Source organism: Marmota marmota, unplaced genomic scaffold (assembly GCF_001458135.2).
Source record: "Marmota marmota marmota unplaced genomic scaffold, marMar, whole genome shotgun sequence".
Classification (NCBI taxonomy): domain Eukaryota; kingdom Metazoa; phylum Chordata; class Mammalia; order Rodentia; family Sciuridae; genus Marmota; species Marmota marmota.
The window spans coordinates 298,626-318,042 of NW_026000240.1; the positions used below are offsets into that span (position 1 = coordinate 298,626).

General features: G+C 35.9%; 2 protein-coding genes and 1 non-coding gene across 21 annotated transcripts in view; 1 reads left to right on the forward strand and 2 right to left on the reverse strand.

Moving 5' to 3' along the window:
* Window positions 1-1,741, forward strand: part of Iqcg (IQ motif containing G) — a 48,129-nt gene extending 46,388 nt beyond the window's left edge. For all 6 annotated transcript variants that reach the window (XM_048794241.1, XM_048794240.1, XM_048794239.1 and 3 more), the window contains one exon: window positions 1,292-1,741. In XM_048794241.1, the coding sequence (XP_048650198.1) occupies window positions 1,292-1,429 (138 nt within the window). In that variant the 3' untranslated portion in view covers window positions 1,430-1,741. The remainder of the gene's footprint in view (window positions 1-1,291) is intronic.
* The window catches only part of Lrch3 (leucine rich repeats and calponin homology domain containing 3), a 120,819-nt gene continuing 103,031 nt past the window's right edge, over window positions 1,630-19,417 (reverse strand). For 10 of the 14 annotated variants that reach the window (XM_048794228.1, XM_048794236.1, XM_048794235.1 and 7 more), the window contains 2 exons: window positions 12,736-12,813; window positions 2,537-9,005 (listed from right to left, as the gene is read on the reverse strand). In XM_048794228.1, the coding sequence (XP_048650185.1) occupies window positions 8,805-9,005; window positions 12,736-12,813 (279 nt within the window). In that variant the 3' untranslated portion in view covers window positions 2,537-8,804. Of the gene's footprint in view, window positions 1,765-2,536; window positions 9,006-12,735; window positions 12,814-19,417 lie in introns of those variants that run through there. The other 4 variants (XM_015486795.2, XM_048794230.1, XM_015486794.2 and 1 more) reach the window with 2 other exon arrangements.
* On the reverse strand, window positions 15,017-15,073 carry LOC125613669. Its single transcript, XR_007344230.1, has one exon. It is a non-coding gene; the product is annotated as a small nucleolar RNA SNORD43 (small nucleolar RNA).

A 19,417-nucleotide genomic window follows, 5' to 3' on the forward strand; every position in this document is an offset into this window, starting at 1 on the left:
AGCATCTGCCAAGAGCCTAGGGGGCTAACTATTGTTTGGCTTATATATTAGAGGATGCACTAAAAAAGGAAGCTGTAAAGGACATTCAGATATCCAAACCCAAGATATATAATTAGCAAGTATTTATCAAGCTTCTATGGGGTTTTCCAATTTGTCAAAATTCTTTTAGAGTATAAATGTAAGAACTAGCTGGAGACTACTTTTGTTTTAATTAGTAGATTTGCTCCTAGTTCTTAGGGCTTAATCTGATTTTAAAGTAGTTTAAGCTGGGCGTGGTGGTACACACCTGTAATCCTAGTGGCTCAGGAAGCTGAGGCAGGAGGATCCTGAGTTCAAAGCCAGCCTCAGCAACAGTGAGGTGCTAAGCAACTCAAGGAGACCCTGTCTCTAAATAAAATACACAATAGGGTTGGGGATGTGGCTCAGTGGTTGAGTGCACCTGATTTCAATCCCTGGTACCCTCCAAAAAATAAAGTAGTTTAGACTTTATTTTTGGTCCTAGGAATTGAATCCCTAAGTTGCTTAGGACTTCACTAAGTTGCTGAGACTGGCTTTGAACATGTAATCTTCTTGCCTCAGCCTCCCGAGTCACTGGGATTATAGGTTTATGTCACCACACCTGGCTTTGAATTCTTTCTGAAAATAAGAGGATTGACCCTTTAGTGAATTCCTAAAGATAAGAATGGATGTAGTGGTGCATGCCAGTAATCCCAGCTCCTTAGGAGGCTGAGGCAGGAGGATAACAAGTTTGAGGCCAGTCTCAGCAATTTAACAAGACTTTCAAAATAACAAAGGGTTGAAGATGTAGCTCAGTGGTACAGCACTTACCCAGTATGTGCAAAGCCCTGAGTTCAATTCCCATTCAACACTACAAAGAAAGAAAACAAAACAAGAACCGCCCCCCCCAAAAGACAAAATACCAGGAAGTCTATTAAAGTTGTCTGGACTTATTCATACATTTTTGACAGAGTCTAACATCCCTTTTAGATCAAGTCATTGTTAGGTATGGGAAGCTTGGACCTTCATAAGGGAAGCAGTACCAGGGAGTCATGTTTCTGATATGAAGGAACAACTGGCCTAATCTGATTTAATTTTACTCCAGAAGAACTTCGCTTTTGAGGCCATGGCTGAAGCTCTGAGTCCTGCACAGTATGGGAGCATTAGTAGTGATAGTGTGCCTGGAACTTCCATGTCTCAGATGGAAACCACTCTAATATAGGTTACTGTGTTGAACAATCCCCTTCGGAGAGTCAGGCATACTGAGTTGTACTTCTTCCCATTTCTCTTCTAGCTCCAGGCATGGTGGCGAGGCACTGTGGTAAGGAGGGAAATTGGAAGTTTCAAAATGCCTAAAGACAAAGATGATAGCAAGGATGCAAAAGGTAAAGGTAAAGGTAAAGACAAGGACAAACGAAGAGGCAAGAAGTGAATAAGCCACCTTTTATCCTTTCCTGTGATGTTCTGGAGATGAGAAGGAAGACTTGGCCATCACAAATACTTCACTTCAGGTTGTTTATGCAGACATAAACAACAGTTTATGCAGATCGCCAGATGATTTCACTTTGTATTAGTTTTCAATCCGTGAATTAGCTATTGAATTTGTGTTTCTTCATATTTTGATTTTGATGTGAAGAACAGTTTTGAGTAGACTTGTAAAGATCTTGGTCTTCTCACCAGAAAAGAGTTCTTGGGCTTGGTTACAGTGATGCATTAAAACTTCAGTAATTCCTGTAATGTCTCAGATTCTGATTTTTTCTAATTTGTCTAAAGTGAAAAAAACGCATATGAGCAAAAGTGAAGTATTTGCAGAAATTACAAGGTGATGTTTTATAAAGTTATGTAGCATAACATACACATGGTAAAATATAATGAGTGTTGATTCCTCTCTTTAGATTTTTTATTATCACTTTAGTGTTTTCATGGCTGGTGGTGGCATGGAATATACACCTTATGATAAACTGTTCCCACAGCTTTTCTGGGAATAAGTAGGGATATAAGTTATAAATACAAGATTGAAGTGGAATGTTAGAGTACATAGCCCACAAATGGTAAACATGAGGAATAGGTTTTCTGGAAGACTAATTTGCAGTATGTAAAAACCCAGCCTATGCCTGACACATAGTAAAAATGTCATTCTCCCTCTTAAAAAACAATAAGACAGGGCTGGGGACATGGCTCAGTTGGTAGGGTGCTTGCCTTGCATAAACAAGGCCCTGGGTTCAATCTCCAGCACCACAAAACAAACAAACAATGAGACCATGAGGTCATTCTTGCCTTGATTAATTAAAACAAAATATTGGGTACAGTGCAGCTGATCATTTCTGAGAGGAAAGTTGTCCTAATGTGTCACATATTTCATGAATTAATCCTTCTGTCCAGCTCTAATTATAGGGAAGTCTTGATATCTCCACTTCCTTAGGAAAGTAAATTTTAATTTCAAAGGCCTATTTTAATAAAATTATGTTCATTGGTGTTCCTTCAGGGAATTTAGAGACACCCTTTCCTTGATTCTTCTTTGCCAAAGAAACCAAGCTACTTTAGATATGCACACTTTCAAATGTTTATTACAAGTTACTAATGTGTTGTTTTTTATTTTAATGTCAATGTGTAAGGTGACATACAGGCAATTTAAAATAACATACATGATATTGACATATTTATACTTAGAACTTATGCAATATATTTACATACAAATATAGGACAATGTTTTACAAAATCTTTTACTAATTACATGTTTGTAACATTTTCAGAAATAAAATGAAATCTGCTGTAAACCATCTCACTGCAATGTGTATATAAAAAAGGCTTCTAAATATCCATGTTTTCCTTCATTTCTATAACCACTTAAGAACTTAGTTTAAAAAAAATTCATCAGACTCATCAGTATCATCACACATCATTAGTCACTGCTGACTGGAGGAAGCAAGAGAAATTATAGACTCCTTGATTAGGTATAAGGCTGTATTTTAGAAAGCTGTTAAAGAAAAGTGACCTACTACTAAGCCTTTTCCTACTCTGTATTCTAGCCAGATAAAATCCCCTCCTCCCACGAGTTGTTTCCAGACCTAGTTATTACAAGAGAATATTGGTTTGGAGTGTTTAAGCAGAGATGCATTTCGAACCCTGGAAACTGCTGACATAAAATCTCTGTAGGTGGCAAGGGCTGCACCAGATAGGACTTGGCCTGTTCACACTTCCAGTAGTGGGAAGGTCACTGCTTCAGGTTAGGAAGGAGTGTGACAAGGCTACTTTCATCTTACATTGGAGTCTAGCAAGGTTGAATGTTAAACTGAATTGTTCTTTCCAGTTTAAAATCAAAAGGTACAAATGAAACATTATACAAAAATTCTCCAACAAAAATGCCATGATTTTTGCATGCTAACACAGAAAAAATTCAATACTTGATATTTTTCTTCATTCTCAGTCAAAACTGTACATCATTTTTTCTAATAATTCAAATACAAATTTGAATTAGTTTGATAAAAATACATCAAGGTTTCATATTATGTGCAAAATCTGAAATAAGTTGAAATCTAGCTCCACTTATTCCTATAGAAAAATTAGTTGCAGATATTGCAAGTGCTACATTATGTAATGTCTTCTATACTTATGCACCATATAATATGTTAAAGTCTACAATTTGGAGATTGTACTGAGGTTTAATGGTTCAACGTTGACTAGAAGGAAAAATATCTGTAGTTAAAAAATACAGCTAAACTCTAAACAAGTTATATGGTTGGTGAGTCTATTTGGAATTGTAACTCTAATGGGGTCTGGCTTAAGCACTTATAAGACATTTTTACTTTTGTTCTGTGAGGACCTCGAAGGATTGGGCTTTGGAGTTTAGGTGTTTTATGTATATATGTAACATATCCATATATATCCAGTGCCAAAATATATATGTATATACACTTGTGTGTATATATGTATATGTATGAATGTATACATACTTATGTGGTTTAAACTTGAATTAAAGGCTCCTGGTTTTGTGTTGTATACATATACATGTATACACATACATACATATGTGTGTGTGCATATATATTTTTTGGTATTGGAGACTGAACCCAGGGATGCTTTGCTCCTGAGCTACATCCCCAGCCCTTTTGATTTTTGAGACAGGATCTCACTAAGTTGCTTAGGGCCTTGCTAAGTTGCTAAGGCTGGTCTTGAATTTTGAATCCTCCTGTCTCAGTCTCCCAAACTACAGGGATTATAGGCGTGCACCACTATGCCCGGCTATGGTACATAATTAAACTTGGACAAAATGGTAATGTTCTAGTGAACCCAAATCTGTGCAGGAATAAGGAAAAAACAAACATTATTTTTACCAAATACTCAAAATGATTTTGTCCAAAACTATTAGATGCTGCATTCACATGATAAAGAAGGAAAACATTTATGTTAAATGCATGCAATGATAAAGAAAATCCAAAATAGTTAATAAGTAGAGAAAAAAATCCCTATATAACTAGTATCTTTACTTACTCTATTTATCTGGTTTACAAAGGCAGTCAACACCAAAAGATATCGCTGACAACTAAAAAGGGCTCAAAATACAGGGAAGAAAAACCTATGTGGTTTAAACTTGAATTAAAGGCTCCTGGTTTTGTGTTGTGTGAGCCAGTGGCCCTTTCCCTCCACCCACAATTGGGTATATAAGGCACTAATGGTGGAGCTCAGTGAGGGTAAGACAAAGACAGGAAGCAGTTTTTAAGATGCCCTAAATGCTTTCTTTCAGTCATGGAAACTGGCAGTTAACCTGTAAGAATATAAAGAATGTGGCTTTTTTCTTCCTTTTCATTTGCTTTTTTATAATCTTCCATTAGATGGGGAGCTGGATGTGTTACATTGCTGTGACTGGAATATATCTGCAGGTCCAGGTGTCCTGGGAGCAGCTTGGGGCTAAGGGTGGCTCATTGAAGTTCATGCAAATGATTCAGAGTGGTACATGTTACCAGCTTAAGGACTTGGAATCTCAGGATAGAGTGCTTATTTATTTAGATAATAGCAGGATGATACGTAGAACCATCCTCAGGAAGAAGTTGATGTGGTAATGGGCTGGAGTTGGAGGGGGGCTTAGTACACTGGCTTCAAATACAACAGTATCGTTTCTCTGTTTAGCTATTTAAAATCTAGGCCTTCTATATTATTTGAATTTTGCCTTTAACAGAATAGTCTATGTCATCATAATACAGCTTCTGATTTTTAAATGTGGCTGAAAAATGCAGGGGGCAGGCAGTGCCCCCACAGAACCACACAACTATCTGGCTTGGAGCAGAAGTCTCCACTAATTAAAAATGGGAATGTGTTGAAAATACAGATTTCCAGGCCTCACCCCAGACCTAGTGAATGTGAATCTGTATTTTAACAAATGCTCCAGGAAATTCTAAATGCATAGCTGTTTAGAATTCAGTGAACCCTAGATGTCTTGGGAACTGGTAAAGATAATAGCATGTCTGTGCCTTCAAGAGAGCCAAATATCTTAGAAGGTATTTGCTGTGGTGTTTGAAATAAGCCTCTAGGAAAGCACAGCCAGTTTAGACTTCAGTGTTGGGTTCTCAATAATGAGAAGTTTCATGAGAAAACCAACTGGGTCTTAACCAAAAAAAAAAAAAAAAAATCAGTGGAAATGGACATAACCTCCCCTAAAATGGAGAAATGAAGTAAAACATTCCTGGTAGGAATCATGGAAACAGTTCCTTCTAAGAACACGTTAAGAGCTTTGTTTGATATCAGACGGCTGACAGCAGCAATCTCGTTGTCCTGCTCCTTGTTTGGGTCAGGCCAATGCCAAGGTCCTGGGAGTCCTTAAACAGCAGATAGTTGGTGCTGCTGCTGCTTGGGAGGTGCAAGTTCCAGGAGAGCCTGGACGGTCACTGCCACCTGGCTCAAACCTTTCTCTTCTAAAATGTGGAGAGGCAAACATAATTGCTCCTGAAATGGGACAACGTAACATAAAACAAAAGAGAAAAAGGATGAACATCACTTCTAGAAAAAGTAAAAAATAAGTAGTTCTCTACCTCATAATAATCAAGTGAGATATGAAAAGTCTGTACTTGAGAAACTGACCTCTGTTAATATGAGTTAGACAGAGACTGTGCCTGACACTGTCACTTTATTAACACAACAGAATGTACATACAGAACATTTTCAAAACTGGAAAATTGAGAAGCAGCATACATTTATACATACAACAGAGGAAGAACAACAGTATGCTATGGAGTGAAAGCAATATCCTCTATTGCTGATAAGCAAAAGCCCAATAGGCAGGTGAAAAATAATAAAACAAATTCCAAGTTATGAGATGGCTCAAGCCTAAAAAGATACAACATTTTAGGAGAAAGCACTTTCGGGATTATATGCCATGGGAATACAAAATGGCTCATGATGTAACTTAGACTGCAATGAAAAGGGGAAGCCCACTAGCTACATTATAATTCTGATTCTGGGTTCTCAGGTCAGGCAGGGATAAATGGAAGAAATAAGTGTATCTAAACTCTTTTGAGATTTAGATGTATTTGAGAAACTTTCCCCTAATTTTGGATAGGTCATAGAAGGCCCAGTCTGAATTAGAAATCTGAATTATAAAATTAAAAAGGAGTTGTATTTAAAAAGGTAATGTGTATCATATCCTGGAATTTAATGGGTTAACTACACTGGTATTATGAGAGCTTAGTCACTAATAATGACCAACATGTGAAAAGTGTTTACAAGTTTGCTAATTGTTTTTGCCTCATTAACTTGTTTGGTTAATTCTTTCTTGTAAATAGAGAACAGAAAAAGGCAATTCTTAACCATAAAAATTATCATTGGGAGGGCTGGGGTTATGGCTCAGCTGTGTGAGGCACTGGGTTTGATCCTCAGCACCTCATAAAAATAAATAAGCAAAATAAAGGTATTGTGTCCATCTACAATTTTTAAAAAAAGTTTCATTGGTATTTCTCTTTAGGCTAAATATTCAGAAAAAAAAAAAAAAGAAATTGCTCTCCAAAAAAGAATTCTGGTTCCATTAAAAGAGAAGTTATAGTATTTATTAAAGAAAATAACAGGATTTTTCTCTGCTTTCCATTGGCACTCACTATATTACTAGAATATTTTAAAAAACCAGTTGTAATAAAATATATAGTAAGTATTTATTTTTGAGGCAGTTATTGGTACTTGTGCTCCTTAATTACTTTCTTTTTAAAAATATTTTAATAAAAACAAGGTAATTGTAATCTTTTGACTGACTGGAACTTAGCAACTTTGTATAAATACTTTGAAAAGGACTGCAAGTATGGCTTAGCTGTGTTTAAAAATGAACTTGCATGGTGTTTTATCTTCTGGAAAAGCATTTCCTTCAGGACTGTTTAGGGGCTCTCTTGTCAGCAGCACTCTGTAATCTGTACGGCCCCATGGTTCACACTTTTAATGGCTCATGCTTTCTAGACACACAACTAACTTCCAGCTGGTTAGAGGGAATGGTGTGTGTTCTCAAGACAATACACAACTACTTTCCTAAACCACACATGATAAACCACACATAAGCATGTGTGTTTTTTTAACAGGTGATTTTTTTAAAGGGACAAAACTCTGAGACTAATCATTGACTAAGACATCTTAAATATAAAACAAGCCCAAACTAACCCCCCAACTCTGGAAGGCACTACTGTAGAAAACTGAGGTTATCACAAGTGTTCAATATTTCGGTATTAACATTACACAGTCTTTAAAAGTGTTAAAATAACTGCCCTATTTAATGTGGAAGAAAACCAAGCAATCAGACCCTCAGGCTGAATTCTTCAGCAGCATGTTACATTCCTTGCAATCTCCCTTCATACTTTTGTTAACAGAGTTCAGAAGATTTCTGAAGGTTCAGAAACACCATTATGAGAATTAGAATCTGAATAAGGTCTGTTAGCTAATATACTAAGTATTCTGAAAGAGAGACAATATTTATTGATGGGGGCACAGAACAAAGACTGCAGCTGAGTACTTTACCTGCCAAATGCTTCAATTTAATCTCCCCAACAGCCTATATACAAATTCACCTATAAGGATGGTTCAAATATATTAGAATTTACATAAATCCCAAATAGCGTTCTAGAAGTGAACTTCAGTTACATTTAACAAGCAAAGTTACTGTGGACAAGTACCTACTCCTGCTTGATGTGTACTGCATATATACATATTTGGCTCAGAACAGCAATTTAGGGACCTATATGATCTTTAAACTGAACATTATGACCAAATTAAAATTATTAACATTACATGGCCAGCACCTTCCAATGTCCAGAAATTATAGCCGTAGACAGATCTTTAAGGGCAAATTCAGGATTTCGGGGCTGTAATATAAGTGACAAGGTGCCCCCAATCCAGAAGGGTGCCACTGTTTTCCTCATGCTCAGTAACTCACAGTTTTAATACTCAAGTAGTGTTAAGTATGGAAAAATGGCCAGATGGGCATTTTATTTTGTCATTTGGAAATAAAGTTCTGTGTGTCATATTTCTAACAACAGATTCAGGATTGAATTAGTACAAATGCACTGGCATTTATGATAAGAGAAACAAGGCCACAGGGCAGGAGAATGGATACATGACCAGGAAAGAAAATGCTAGTCCTTTATTCACTGTTAGCCATCATTAATGTTTACTAAGGTGACAGGCTGCTCACCTGGACCTGGAAGGACTTATCTACTAAGGTTAACTCTCTGAAGGCCAGGGCAGGGAGAAATATGTAAATAATGTGTCTTCGTGAACAACAAACCTCCTTTGCCAAGTACAGGAATGAAGTGGAGAATCACTGGAACACAATCTTTCAGCTACAGGGGGAGGACCCAGTAATAAAGCATACAGAGAGTTAACATTAAAGTACAATAAAATGCCACAAAGCCCAGAAGTTGGATAGACAGACAGACAAAACTGGATTCTTCTGAATGTGCCCCAAGAGAAAGTAGTGTTTCAACAGTTCTTTTAACGCTGAGATTTAGCTGAAGGATGTCGGAAGGGGAACAAAGAATGTCCTGTCCAAATTGTGAGCAAGAAAGGAAAACAGAAAAACAAAGTCAGTGGATCAGAAATGCAGATTTGAGTATAGAATTCAGTATGATCATCTCAATCACATTCAAAGGTACACATCCTGTAACGTTTTTATTTATGATGAATAAAATGATAAAAAGCAAAAACTACAATCTTCTTTGTATAGAGACTTATTTACTACTAGATAGTATAATAAAATTTGCTTATCTGCTTATTGGTGACTAGTATGAACATTGAGGATACACTGAACGGAACTGGATGCTGGCTGAGAGTGGGATGAAGCCTGAGAGTGGGAGGGCCTTCTTCCCTCCCCACTAGTGAAGAAGGAAACGGCAGAAAGCACAGACAAAAATTGGGGTGGGCTGAGCAGGAGGAACTTTTCATGGAAGTCAGGTAAATCAAGAGGGTTCAAAGAATGAGGAGAGCTAATAATTAGGGGACATTTACCACCTAGCAGCCAAATGTGATGAATGACTTGAAGTTTTTCTAAATATCAGTCAAGTCCAAGCCTAATTCACTAATGTACAAAATGACTACAGAGCTGCATGGGGCCTTGGAGATCTCTGCCATTTCAGAGATTATTAAATAAATAAAAACGTTAATGGACTTGACAAAAAGAAAAATATTTATTAATACATAACATACAATAACTCTTGGATATACGATACTGGACTCAAATATAAGTTCTTATCATCAACTAAAGTTTTTCTGAATAACATTTAATAAAAACATAGTAATAAAGTGAATAACCATATACTCAACCTCATCAGAGGATTTAAAGTCACCTATTCTTTCATAGTTCATTCATAATTTAACTTGTATAATGCTTTAAGAAAAATTGTTTTTCTCTATACATACTACCTGGGCATAGAATCTGTCAGATGTTAATAATATTAAGTTTTCTGTTTAAAATTTTCAAAAGCAGTCATCATGATTAAATACCCAATTTTCTTTTCAAGTCCAACAGAGCAAGTGAGGATGCATAAGTGAAGGCCAGAATGCCTAGAAATATAGGAGGACAAAGGAAGAAGAGGAGATAAAGGGTGGCAGAGGGATCTGAGAATGCCCATTGGTGTTTAAACCAGTTTGTGTATTTATTCATTTTCCCTTAGTTTGTCTAGACAAATGACTAATTTTTTAGCAAAAAATTTTTAGTGTAGCAGGAAGCATCTAAAATTGGTGGTGGTGGTGGTAGTGGTGACAGGGACTTGGGTGGAAGGCAAAAGGGGAGAAGGAAGTGGTGGTCTATGTGGAATGCCCATTTCCTCTTTCTGATAGGGGAGGAAGGATGTGTTAAGAACCCCAGTCTGACCACTTTGGAAAAAATCCAGTCTTTTAAAATTATATTTTTTCTATCTGTACCTGTCTTGATATGGCATAGCTCTGGTACAAACAGAGGTTGCCAGCTCATAATAAATACTATTAACCAATGCTTGGAAAATGCTGACTAAAATGCATGTTTATTTGTTTGTTGAGTACTGGGGATTGAATCCAGGGGTGTTTACCACTGAGCTACATTCCAAGTCCTTTTTATTTTTTATTTCAAGACAGGGTTTTGCTAAGTTGTTTAGGGTCTTGCTAAATTGCTGAGGCTGGCTTCAAACTTGTGATCCTCTTGCCTCAGCCTCCCAAGTCACTCAGATTACATTAGTGGGTGCTCCCATGCCTGGCTTAAATGCATGATTTGAGGCACATTGTTTTTATACTTTGTTGCGTGATGGAACATTCTGAAAGAATTCCAGGTTAGGGATTTTAAATGTGAGAGAGAAGATGGGTCTATAAAGCCCACTGGGAAGGTATAACATTTATAAAAGTTGGTGAACAGTACTTTTAATATAAGCTAAGTCAGCATGCCTTATTTTTTTTCTGTGGCTCCCATTCTCTATACCAACCTATATCAGTCAAGTCCAAGTCTAATTCACTAATGTACAAAATGAATACAGAGCTGCATGGCGCCTTGGAGATCATCCAAACCTGCCTTTTCAGAGATTATTAAATAAATAAAAACATTAATGGACTTGATAAAAAGAAAAATATTTATTAACACATAATATATAATAACTATTAGACATACGATCCTGGCCTCAAATACAAGTTCTTTGAATCTCTTATTCAAAGACACTGTGGTATGGAACTGGAGCAGGTAGTAGGCATGTTTGTATCAGTAGGAATATCTTTGGTACAAAGAAAGGAAGAATTGAATGTTAACATGCACGTATGAATATCAGAAACTCTTAATATGGAGAAAAAACATGCCATTTTTTTAGATACCATATGAATGCTCTTCTAATATATTTAAAAATGGCTTGATAAGCATTTATAAAACAATAATATTAAAATAGAAATTTTGATTAAATTTATTATTATGGAAGCTTCAGTTCTACCTCATGTTAAAAAGAAGGAGGGAAAAAAAAAAGCCAGCAAAAGAAATAAGTGCAAAATAAAAGAAAACAATCATGTGAATTCATGCTGGCTAATATAGATGTACTAGGGAGCTGGACTCTTTTCTACTTTGTAACACAAGAAAGAGCTGAAAGAGAAGGTTGTTCACTGGATAAGTGATGCTGTGGCCTTCTCAGTTCCTGGTTAGAAAGACGTATGGTAAACTGGGTGAAGAAAGTCACTGTGAAAACTGCTAGAACAGAGCTTGACTCTGAGAGCGATCATGGCATTCTTGATGAGCCCAGTTTCTGACAGCTAATCAAAGAAGGTGATAGAAAAGAGGCAGTTGGACAATATATAACAACTGTAGGGGCCGAGAGTGTGACTCAGTGGTAGAGTATGTGTTTAGCATAAATGCAGCCCTAGGTTCAATCCCCAGTGTTCTCCTCTCCCCAATGGATCAAATGGCACCAAGTTGTTTATTCCTTTTTATGTCTACATATCACTTTATTAAATATAATATTCCTTAAGAATGTCATCCTTAGTTACTTTTTAAAAAGATAACTGAATAAACAGTGTATCCAGGTGTTTTCCTTAATTACATCCATAAATCAAGTTTAATTATTTGAACTACTGAAGGGTAAGAATATTAAAATAACTGAGGAACTTGGAGGCAATAAATCCTAGCAGCAGAACAGATGCTTGGAAATGGCAAGTTAAACTCTAAGCTATTAGAGCTTAGTAGAAAAACTTGTAAAATCTGAATGAAGTCTGTAATTTAGTTAACAGTATTACTGTTACAATGTTACTTAGTTTGGACAACTGTACCATACCTATGTTAGATGTTAATATTGGTGAAGTATACATAGACACTCTCTGTCCTATTTTTCTAAGATTTCTGCAAGTCTAAAATTACTTCTAAATTAAAAATTTTTAGTATTAAAGAAGGTGTTAAAAACTGAAGCCAACTGAAGCATTCTCACTCTGAGATTTTGAAAGACAAATTCTGTTGTTTGTATAGTTTTATACAAGCCAAACAGCTAGTTGGGATGTTTAGGAAAACAGAAAGTTATGTTTCATTAATTACTTATTATAATACAATTATTTAAATTTATGTATTTATGATTTCTTTGTGAGGTCCTGAGAAATAAGGAAAACAATAAAAATATTGATCAAAAGAATATCAATTGACTCTTATAACACAATATCATGTTAGTAATTACCAACTTAGTTCAGAGTCCTATAAGTCTAGTGCATTTCTGATAAGATTTTAGGACTATAATGCCTAACTCTTTTAAAAAGGCAACACATACAAAAAAGATAATTTATTACCTGAGGTACACCAATTTTTCTGCAAGCTTCTAGGAAATTCTCCACATTTCGCCTGCATTTTGCCATTGTTAATTTAGGCTATAAAAATAAAAGGAGGAAAATTATAATGTTATCAGGAAAGGTCTAAAAATTTACCAACTTTAAAAATACTCTTGCCAATTGATTCATATATTCACAACACTATAGACTGAGGGGGTCAGTAAACATTTTCTTTAAAAGAGGATCAGATCATAAATATTAGTCTTGAGAGTCGTAAGAACGGTTACAAATAATCAATTCTGCTACAGGCTTGAAAGTAACCACAGGCAACATGTAAACAAGTAATTGTGGCGTGTTCCAATAAAACTTTGTTTATAGAAATAGGTGCTGTCCTGTGGGTAGCTGTTTGACACTTTTTTTGGGGGGTGGTATACCAGAGACTGAACTCAGGGTCATTTGACTATTGAGCCACATCCCCAGCCCCACTTTGTATTTTATTTAGAGACAGGGTCTTGCTGAGTTGGTTAGCGCCTCGCTGGCTTTGAACCCATGATCCTCCTGTCTCAACCTCCTGAGCTGCTGGGATTACAGGCATGTGCCACGAAGCCTGGCTGTTTGCCACTTTTTAAAATAAACATTTTGCTTTAGTTTTGAAAGGTAAGTACTAAACAGAAAAATTTTTAGATGGATAGTTTTAAATTTTATTCTATTTTCAGACAATGTACACTAAATAAATTTAAAAGAACAGCAAAATTAATTACCCATTGCTCATCACTCAAATATACCCACAATTAACAACTGGTTCATTTTTCTTTTACTATATGTTAAATATAACAAAAAAGAAAAAAAAACCTCAGAGCTTTACTCATAAATATACTATAGATGCATCATGTTCTCACTGACAACATCTGAATTTTAAAAAACATTTTAATTTTAGAGGTTAGGGCTGTAGCTCAGTGGCAGAGCGCTTGTCTAACATGTGAGGCACTGGGGTTGATCCTTAGCACTGCATTAAAAAAAAAAAAAGCATGCTGAACATCTACAACTATAAAAAAAATTTGATTTTAAAAGGATGGGTCAGCGGACACAGTGGCACACATTTGTAATCCTAGAGGTCTTGGGAGGTTGAGGCAGGAGGACTGGGAGTTCAAAGCCAGCTTCAGCAACTTAGCAAGGCCCTAAGCAAATCAGCAAGACCCTGTCTCTAAATAAAATATAAAAAAGGACTGGAGATGTGGCTTAGTGGTTGAGAGCCCCTGGGCTCAAACCCTGGTACAAACAACAACAACAACAACAAAAAGACTGGGTCAATTCGGAACCCATTTTCCAAAGTATGAAAGGTTCCTATAGGAAATTTCCCCAGTTACAACTAGTAAGCTTGTTTTTCTGTAAAGATCTCTTATGGCTAGAAATAAAGAGTTATATTAAGTGATTTAAAGTTTCAATCAAGCTTTTCACCTGTGGGTTATCATGGAAAATAATATTAGAAAACAAATATGAATACCATTTTTCAAAATGATTAACATATTCAATTGTACAAATTCATTGGTTGGTTTACAGTATGTTAAAGCATCAGTCAGGGAAGCCAAACGTTTGCATGGAATCATACCTTTGGGTTTTTATTACTACAGTTAACAGATGGAAGTCTATATCATCTTTAGGGGGAAAAAAAGGTTTCATCTGTAAATATATGGGTTTTCTTCAAAGAATGCCACATCCCCAGCTCTTTTTATATTTTATTGCTTAGGGCCTCACTAAATTGGTGAGGCTGGCTTTAAACCTGTGATCCTCCTGCCTCAGCTTCCTGAGCTGCTGGGATGATAGGTGTGAGCCATCATACCTGGCTGATTCCGATTTTTTTCTCAGGTTGTCTTCCTATTTTATGGTTCATTCAGTGAGCTCTTCCATCATGGTACTGGAGATTGAACTCAGGGGCACCTGACCACTAAGCCACATCCTCAGCCCTATTTTGTTATTTTATTTAGAGACAGGGTCTTGATAAGTTGCTTAGCGCCTCACTTTTGCTGAGGCTGGCTTTGAACTTGCGATCCTACTGCCTCTTGAGCTGCTAGGATTACAAGCACGTGCCCAGGCCCAGCTGTAATGGTTTTTGATATGGTTTAACAGCATACCTCTAAGAATGTGAATCATACTCCTTAACACCTACACCTACCGAACAACTAAACAGCATTTTATCAAACATCTTGAACTTCCCAAGATAACAAGAAAGATGAATTAGAACTTGGTTGCAAACACTTAAAAGTTATAGACACATGACTTTCTGATTTATTTTCCTCTCTCCAAATCAGAACGACAGCACACAATCTTTATCTGCCCATAAATAAGTTCATCATCTATCTGAATTCTTTTACAATGCTTGATATAAAACCTCCCTTTATAATGAGAAATTCATTTTTTGAATTTGGGGAAAGAAACTGATTTGTGTACTATATCAAGAAACTCTTTTTCAAGTTGTACATACACTGAAATTAGCTAGCTCTCAAAGAATTATAAGAAATTAACATGTATGAATGTAGCAATAAAAAACTGCTGCAGTTTTAATTCGTATTTGGTTTTTAATTTTATATTCTCATCACAAAAATTATTCTAAGAAAGTATACTACAAATCTTGCTGGTGGTTTTAAGAACAAAATAAGGGAAGAAACTGTCTACTATGAGGAAGGAAAATGTATATGAAGGAAAAATAAGTGTAAATATTTATGCTGAAAACTGTTTCTATAATTGGAATTTCATAAAAGCAATATTGATTTATTCTTAGTAATCATGATCACAGTTATCACAGTTTGAAAGAGGGTTGTTTGCTTGTTTTTGTTTTTAATTAAAATAGTGGACAGTTCTCATCTGGCTAAATCCAACTCCATTCCTTCACCCCCAGATTTTTCATTTGGGAAATTTTATGTGTCTTCTTAACTATATATATCCTTTATTATCTAGAAAGATTCCCTACTAGCTGAGCATAGTTGTAGGCACCTGCAGCCCCAGCTACTTGGGAAGCTGAGTCAGGAGGATCCCTTGAGCTCAGGAGTTCAAGGCCAGCCTGGCAAAACAACATCCTGCCTCAAAAATAAATAAGTAAAAATTCCCATTAAACAATTTACTTGTCAAAAAAAGCTATTTGATAAAAGACCTCTTTTTGTTTTTTTAAATCTTAAAAAAGAGAAATTAATGTCCTTGAGAGAATGAACCACTTATAACTGTGTCTGTACCTTTTGTGCCTGGCAGGATGCCTGGCTCTGACATGCGCTCAATAAATGAGTACGTTTTGTTGTTGATTCCACTGGCCATTTCTAAGTGTTCTCATCTCATCTTAGACCCTTATTTCTTTGTCTAAGGAGAAGGTCCATGTATTTTATTTCTTGGAGAAGTTAAATATTTATAAAATACTTTTATTTTCTCATTATATATATATTACATTCTTGAAAACACTGTGTTCTGGCAGTCAAAGTAAAGAGGCTCAGTCACTCTTTCAAATTCTACTTACTACATTAACTCCTTGATAGTATTTCCCCTGAAAATGAAGAGGGAAACCTTTGTCCTTTTTATTTTTAATTAAAGAATAAAATTTTTTTCTTAATGCAGTTGACAGAAACTGGGAAGAACAGAAAGTATGAACAAACACTTCTTCCCTTACTGGCATTGCCATTGTTTTCTTAGTCATTACCTATAGGACCAATGGGGAGGTTTTTAATTCATTGGGAGTATAGTTTAGTTTGGTAGTACTGCTTTGCTTTATCTATAGAGAACTGAACACCTGCTCTCAGAGTCATTAAACAAAAAGAAGCTACCTATTTTCCTTAGAAGAAATGTATAACTCTATTTTTGGATGTGCTGGACAAAAAAGGGCCATATCAGACCTGGGACTTTGTTAAAGAAGTTTTAGGAACTGGGTCTGTAGCTAAGTGGCAGAGCGCTTGCCTAGCATGTGTGAGGCACTGGGTTTGATCCTAAGTACCACATAAAAATAAATAAATAAAAATAAAGGTATTATGTCTATTTATAACTTAAAAAAAGGTTTCTTTTTTGTAATTAAAAGAATACAAAGTCCTAGAGAAGGATTAAGGATTTGCATCTGGAAAAGTAGTAAAATGAATGTCTAGATGTAGAAATCTATAGTTCTGATACAACTGCAATCTGAACAAAGAATTTACAAGGAACTGCCTGCTAAATAACAAACCAACCAACTAGAAAATGACAAGAGGGCAAACCTTTGAAAAGGTAAACACTGCTAAGCTACTAAAAATGCAGGTATATTCATTAAAAGTCATCAAAATAGGGTGAAAATACAATCAAATAAATGCAATGTGAACCTTGACTATATCCTGTGTGTGTGTCTCTCTCTTGCTTTAATGGAGGGGGGAATGAGGTAGCAGCTATGAAAGATAGCCTTAGAGCAAATGTAGAAATTTCAATTTACCTATGGTGGATGCTGACACCTGGTGTTCCCCTACTAGTCTGTACATCCATCCTTACCCCCAACCTTTCCCATCTTGTTGGCTGCTAATGGCTCATAGCTACCTCCTTCTCAGCTTCAACATGATCCCATGGGAAGCTCAGAAGTGAATTGTTCTCTCATCTTGAAATAGGAGGACTCAGTCCTATGTCAGTCATTGGCTACCAGCTATGGGAAAAGGAAAGGTGGACCAGGACCATTCTCTGGAATATTTGAAAGGTAAAAAGTTATGAGACCTGCATCTCTTAATTGGTGCAGTTTAAAGACACACACAGATAAAGCAAATACAGCAAAACTGAATAAATGTCAGATCTACATGAAGATTTTAAGTGTTCACTATATTATACTTTCAACTTTTCTGAAGGTTTAAACATTTTTTTTAAACATTTACTTTTAAGTTGTAGTTGAGACACAATACCTTTATTTTGTTCATATATTTTTATGTGGTGCTGAGGATTGAACCAAGGGTCTGTCTCTCTATCATTATCTATAGTTATCCTACTGTTGAAACAGCACAGCAGAACTTCTGGGCTAAAATTTTGTAATAAAAAGTTGAAGGAAAAAAAGGAGGGGTATATCAACCCAAAGCCTGCTATTTCTTTTGTTGGTTGTCATTTTGACACTAATATCCAGAGCTGATAAGCATCCAAAGAAAACATAAATAGAATTAAGGACAAAAATCACAGTCATATCAATAGATGCACAAAAATCCTTCACATCAGCCCTAATTCATGCTAAAAACACTGAAAAAAGCAGGGATAGAAGGAATGTCCGTCAACATCATAAAGACTATATATGAAAAACCCAAAGCCAACCTCATAATACATGGGAAAAAACTGAAAGCACTTCCTTTAAAATCCGGAACAAGACACATATATCCACTCTCACCACTCCTATTCAATATAGTGCTAGGAATTCTTGCCAGAGAAATTAGGCAAGAAAAGGAAATAAAAGTGATTAAAAAAAGAAAAGAAGTCAAATTATCATTGTTTGCAGAGGATATGATCCTATACTTAGATTTCCAAAATACTCCACCAGAAGATTGCTGGAACTAATAAACCAATTTAGCCAAGTAGGAGGTTACAAAAATCAACATACAAAAATCAGTGATTTTCCTATACACGAATAAGGAATCTGTTCAGAATGAATTCAGGGGCTGAAGTTGTAGCTAAGTAGTAGAGTGCTTGCCTAGCATGCATGAGGTACTGGGTTTAATCCTCAGCACAACATAAAAATAAATAAGTAAATAAAGGTATTGTGTCCATCTACAGCTATAAACAAACAAACAAACAAACAAATAAATAAAATGAATTCAGGAAAACATCTCCATTCACAATGGCATTGAAAAAAATAAAATACCTAGGAATAAATCTAACCAAGGAGGTGAAAGACTCTACAATGAAAAGTATAGAACACTGAAGAAGACACAAGATGGAAGACCACCAATGTTCATGGATAGGCAGAATTAATATTGTTAAAATTGCCGTATTACCAAAGCAATATCAGATTCAATGCAATCCCCACCAAAATATCAATGACTTTCTTTATGAAACTAGAAAATAAAGCATTAAAAATCATGGAAGGCAAAAGATTCAGAATAGCCAAAGCAATTCTAAACCAAAAAAGCAATGACTTCAGGGCTGAAGCTATAGCTCAGTGGTAGAGTGCCTGCTTCACAGGTATGAGGCCCTGGATTTGATCCTCACCACCACATAAAAATAAAGATATTGTGTCCATATATAACTGAAAAAAAAAAAAAAGCAATGACTTCAAATTATACTATGGTTATAGTAACAAAAACTGAATGGTACTGGCATGAAAATAGACACAGACCAATGAAACAGAAGACACAGAGACAAATCCATAGAGATTCAGTCATCTGCACAGAGACCAATCCACAAAATTACAACTATCTTATATTTGATAAAGGGGCTAAAAGCATGCAATGGAGAAAGGATAGCATCTTCAACAAATGGTGCTGGGAAAACTGGAAATCCATATGCAACAAAATGAAACTGAATCCCTTTCTCTCACCATGCACAAATGTTAACTCAAAATGGATCAAGGAGCTTGATATCAAATCAGAGACTCTGCATCTGATAGAAGAAAAAGTTGGCTCCGATCTACATACTGTGGGGTTGGGCTCCAAATTCCTTAATAGGACACCCATAGCACAAGAGTTAAAAACAAGAATCAACAAATGGGACTTACTCAAACTAAAAAGTTTTTTCT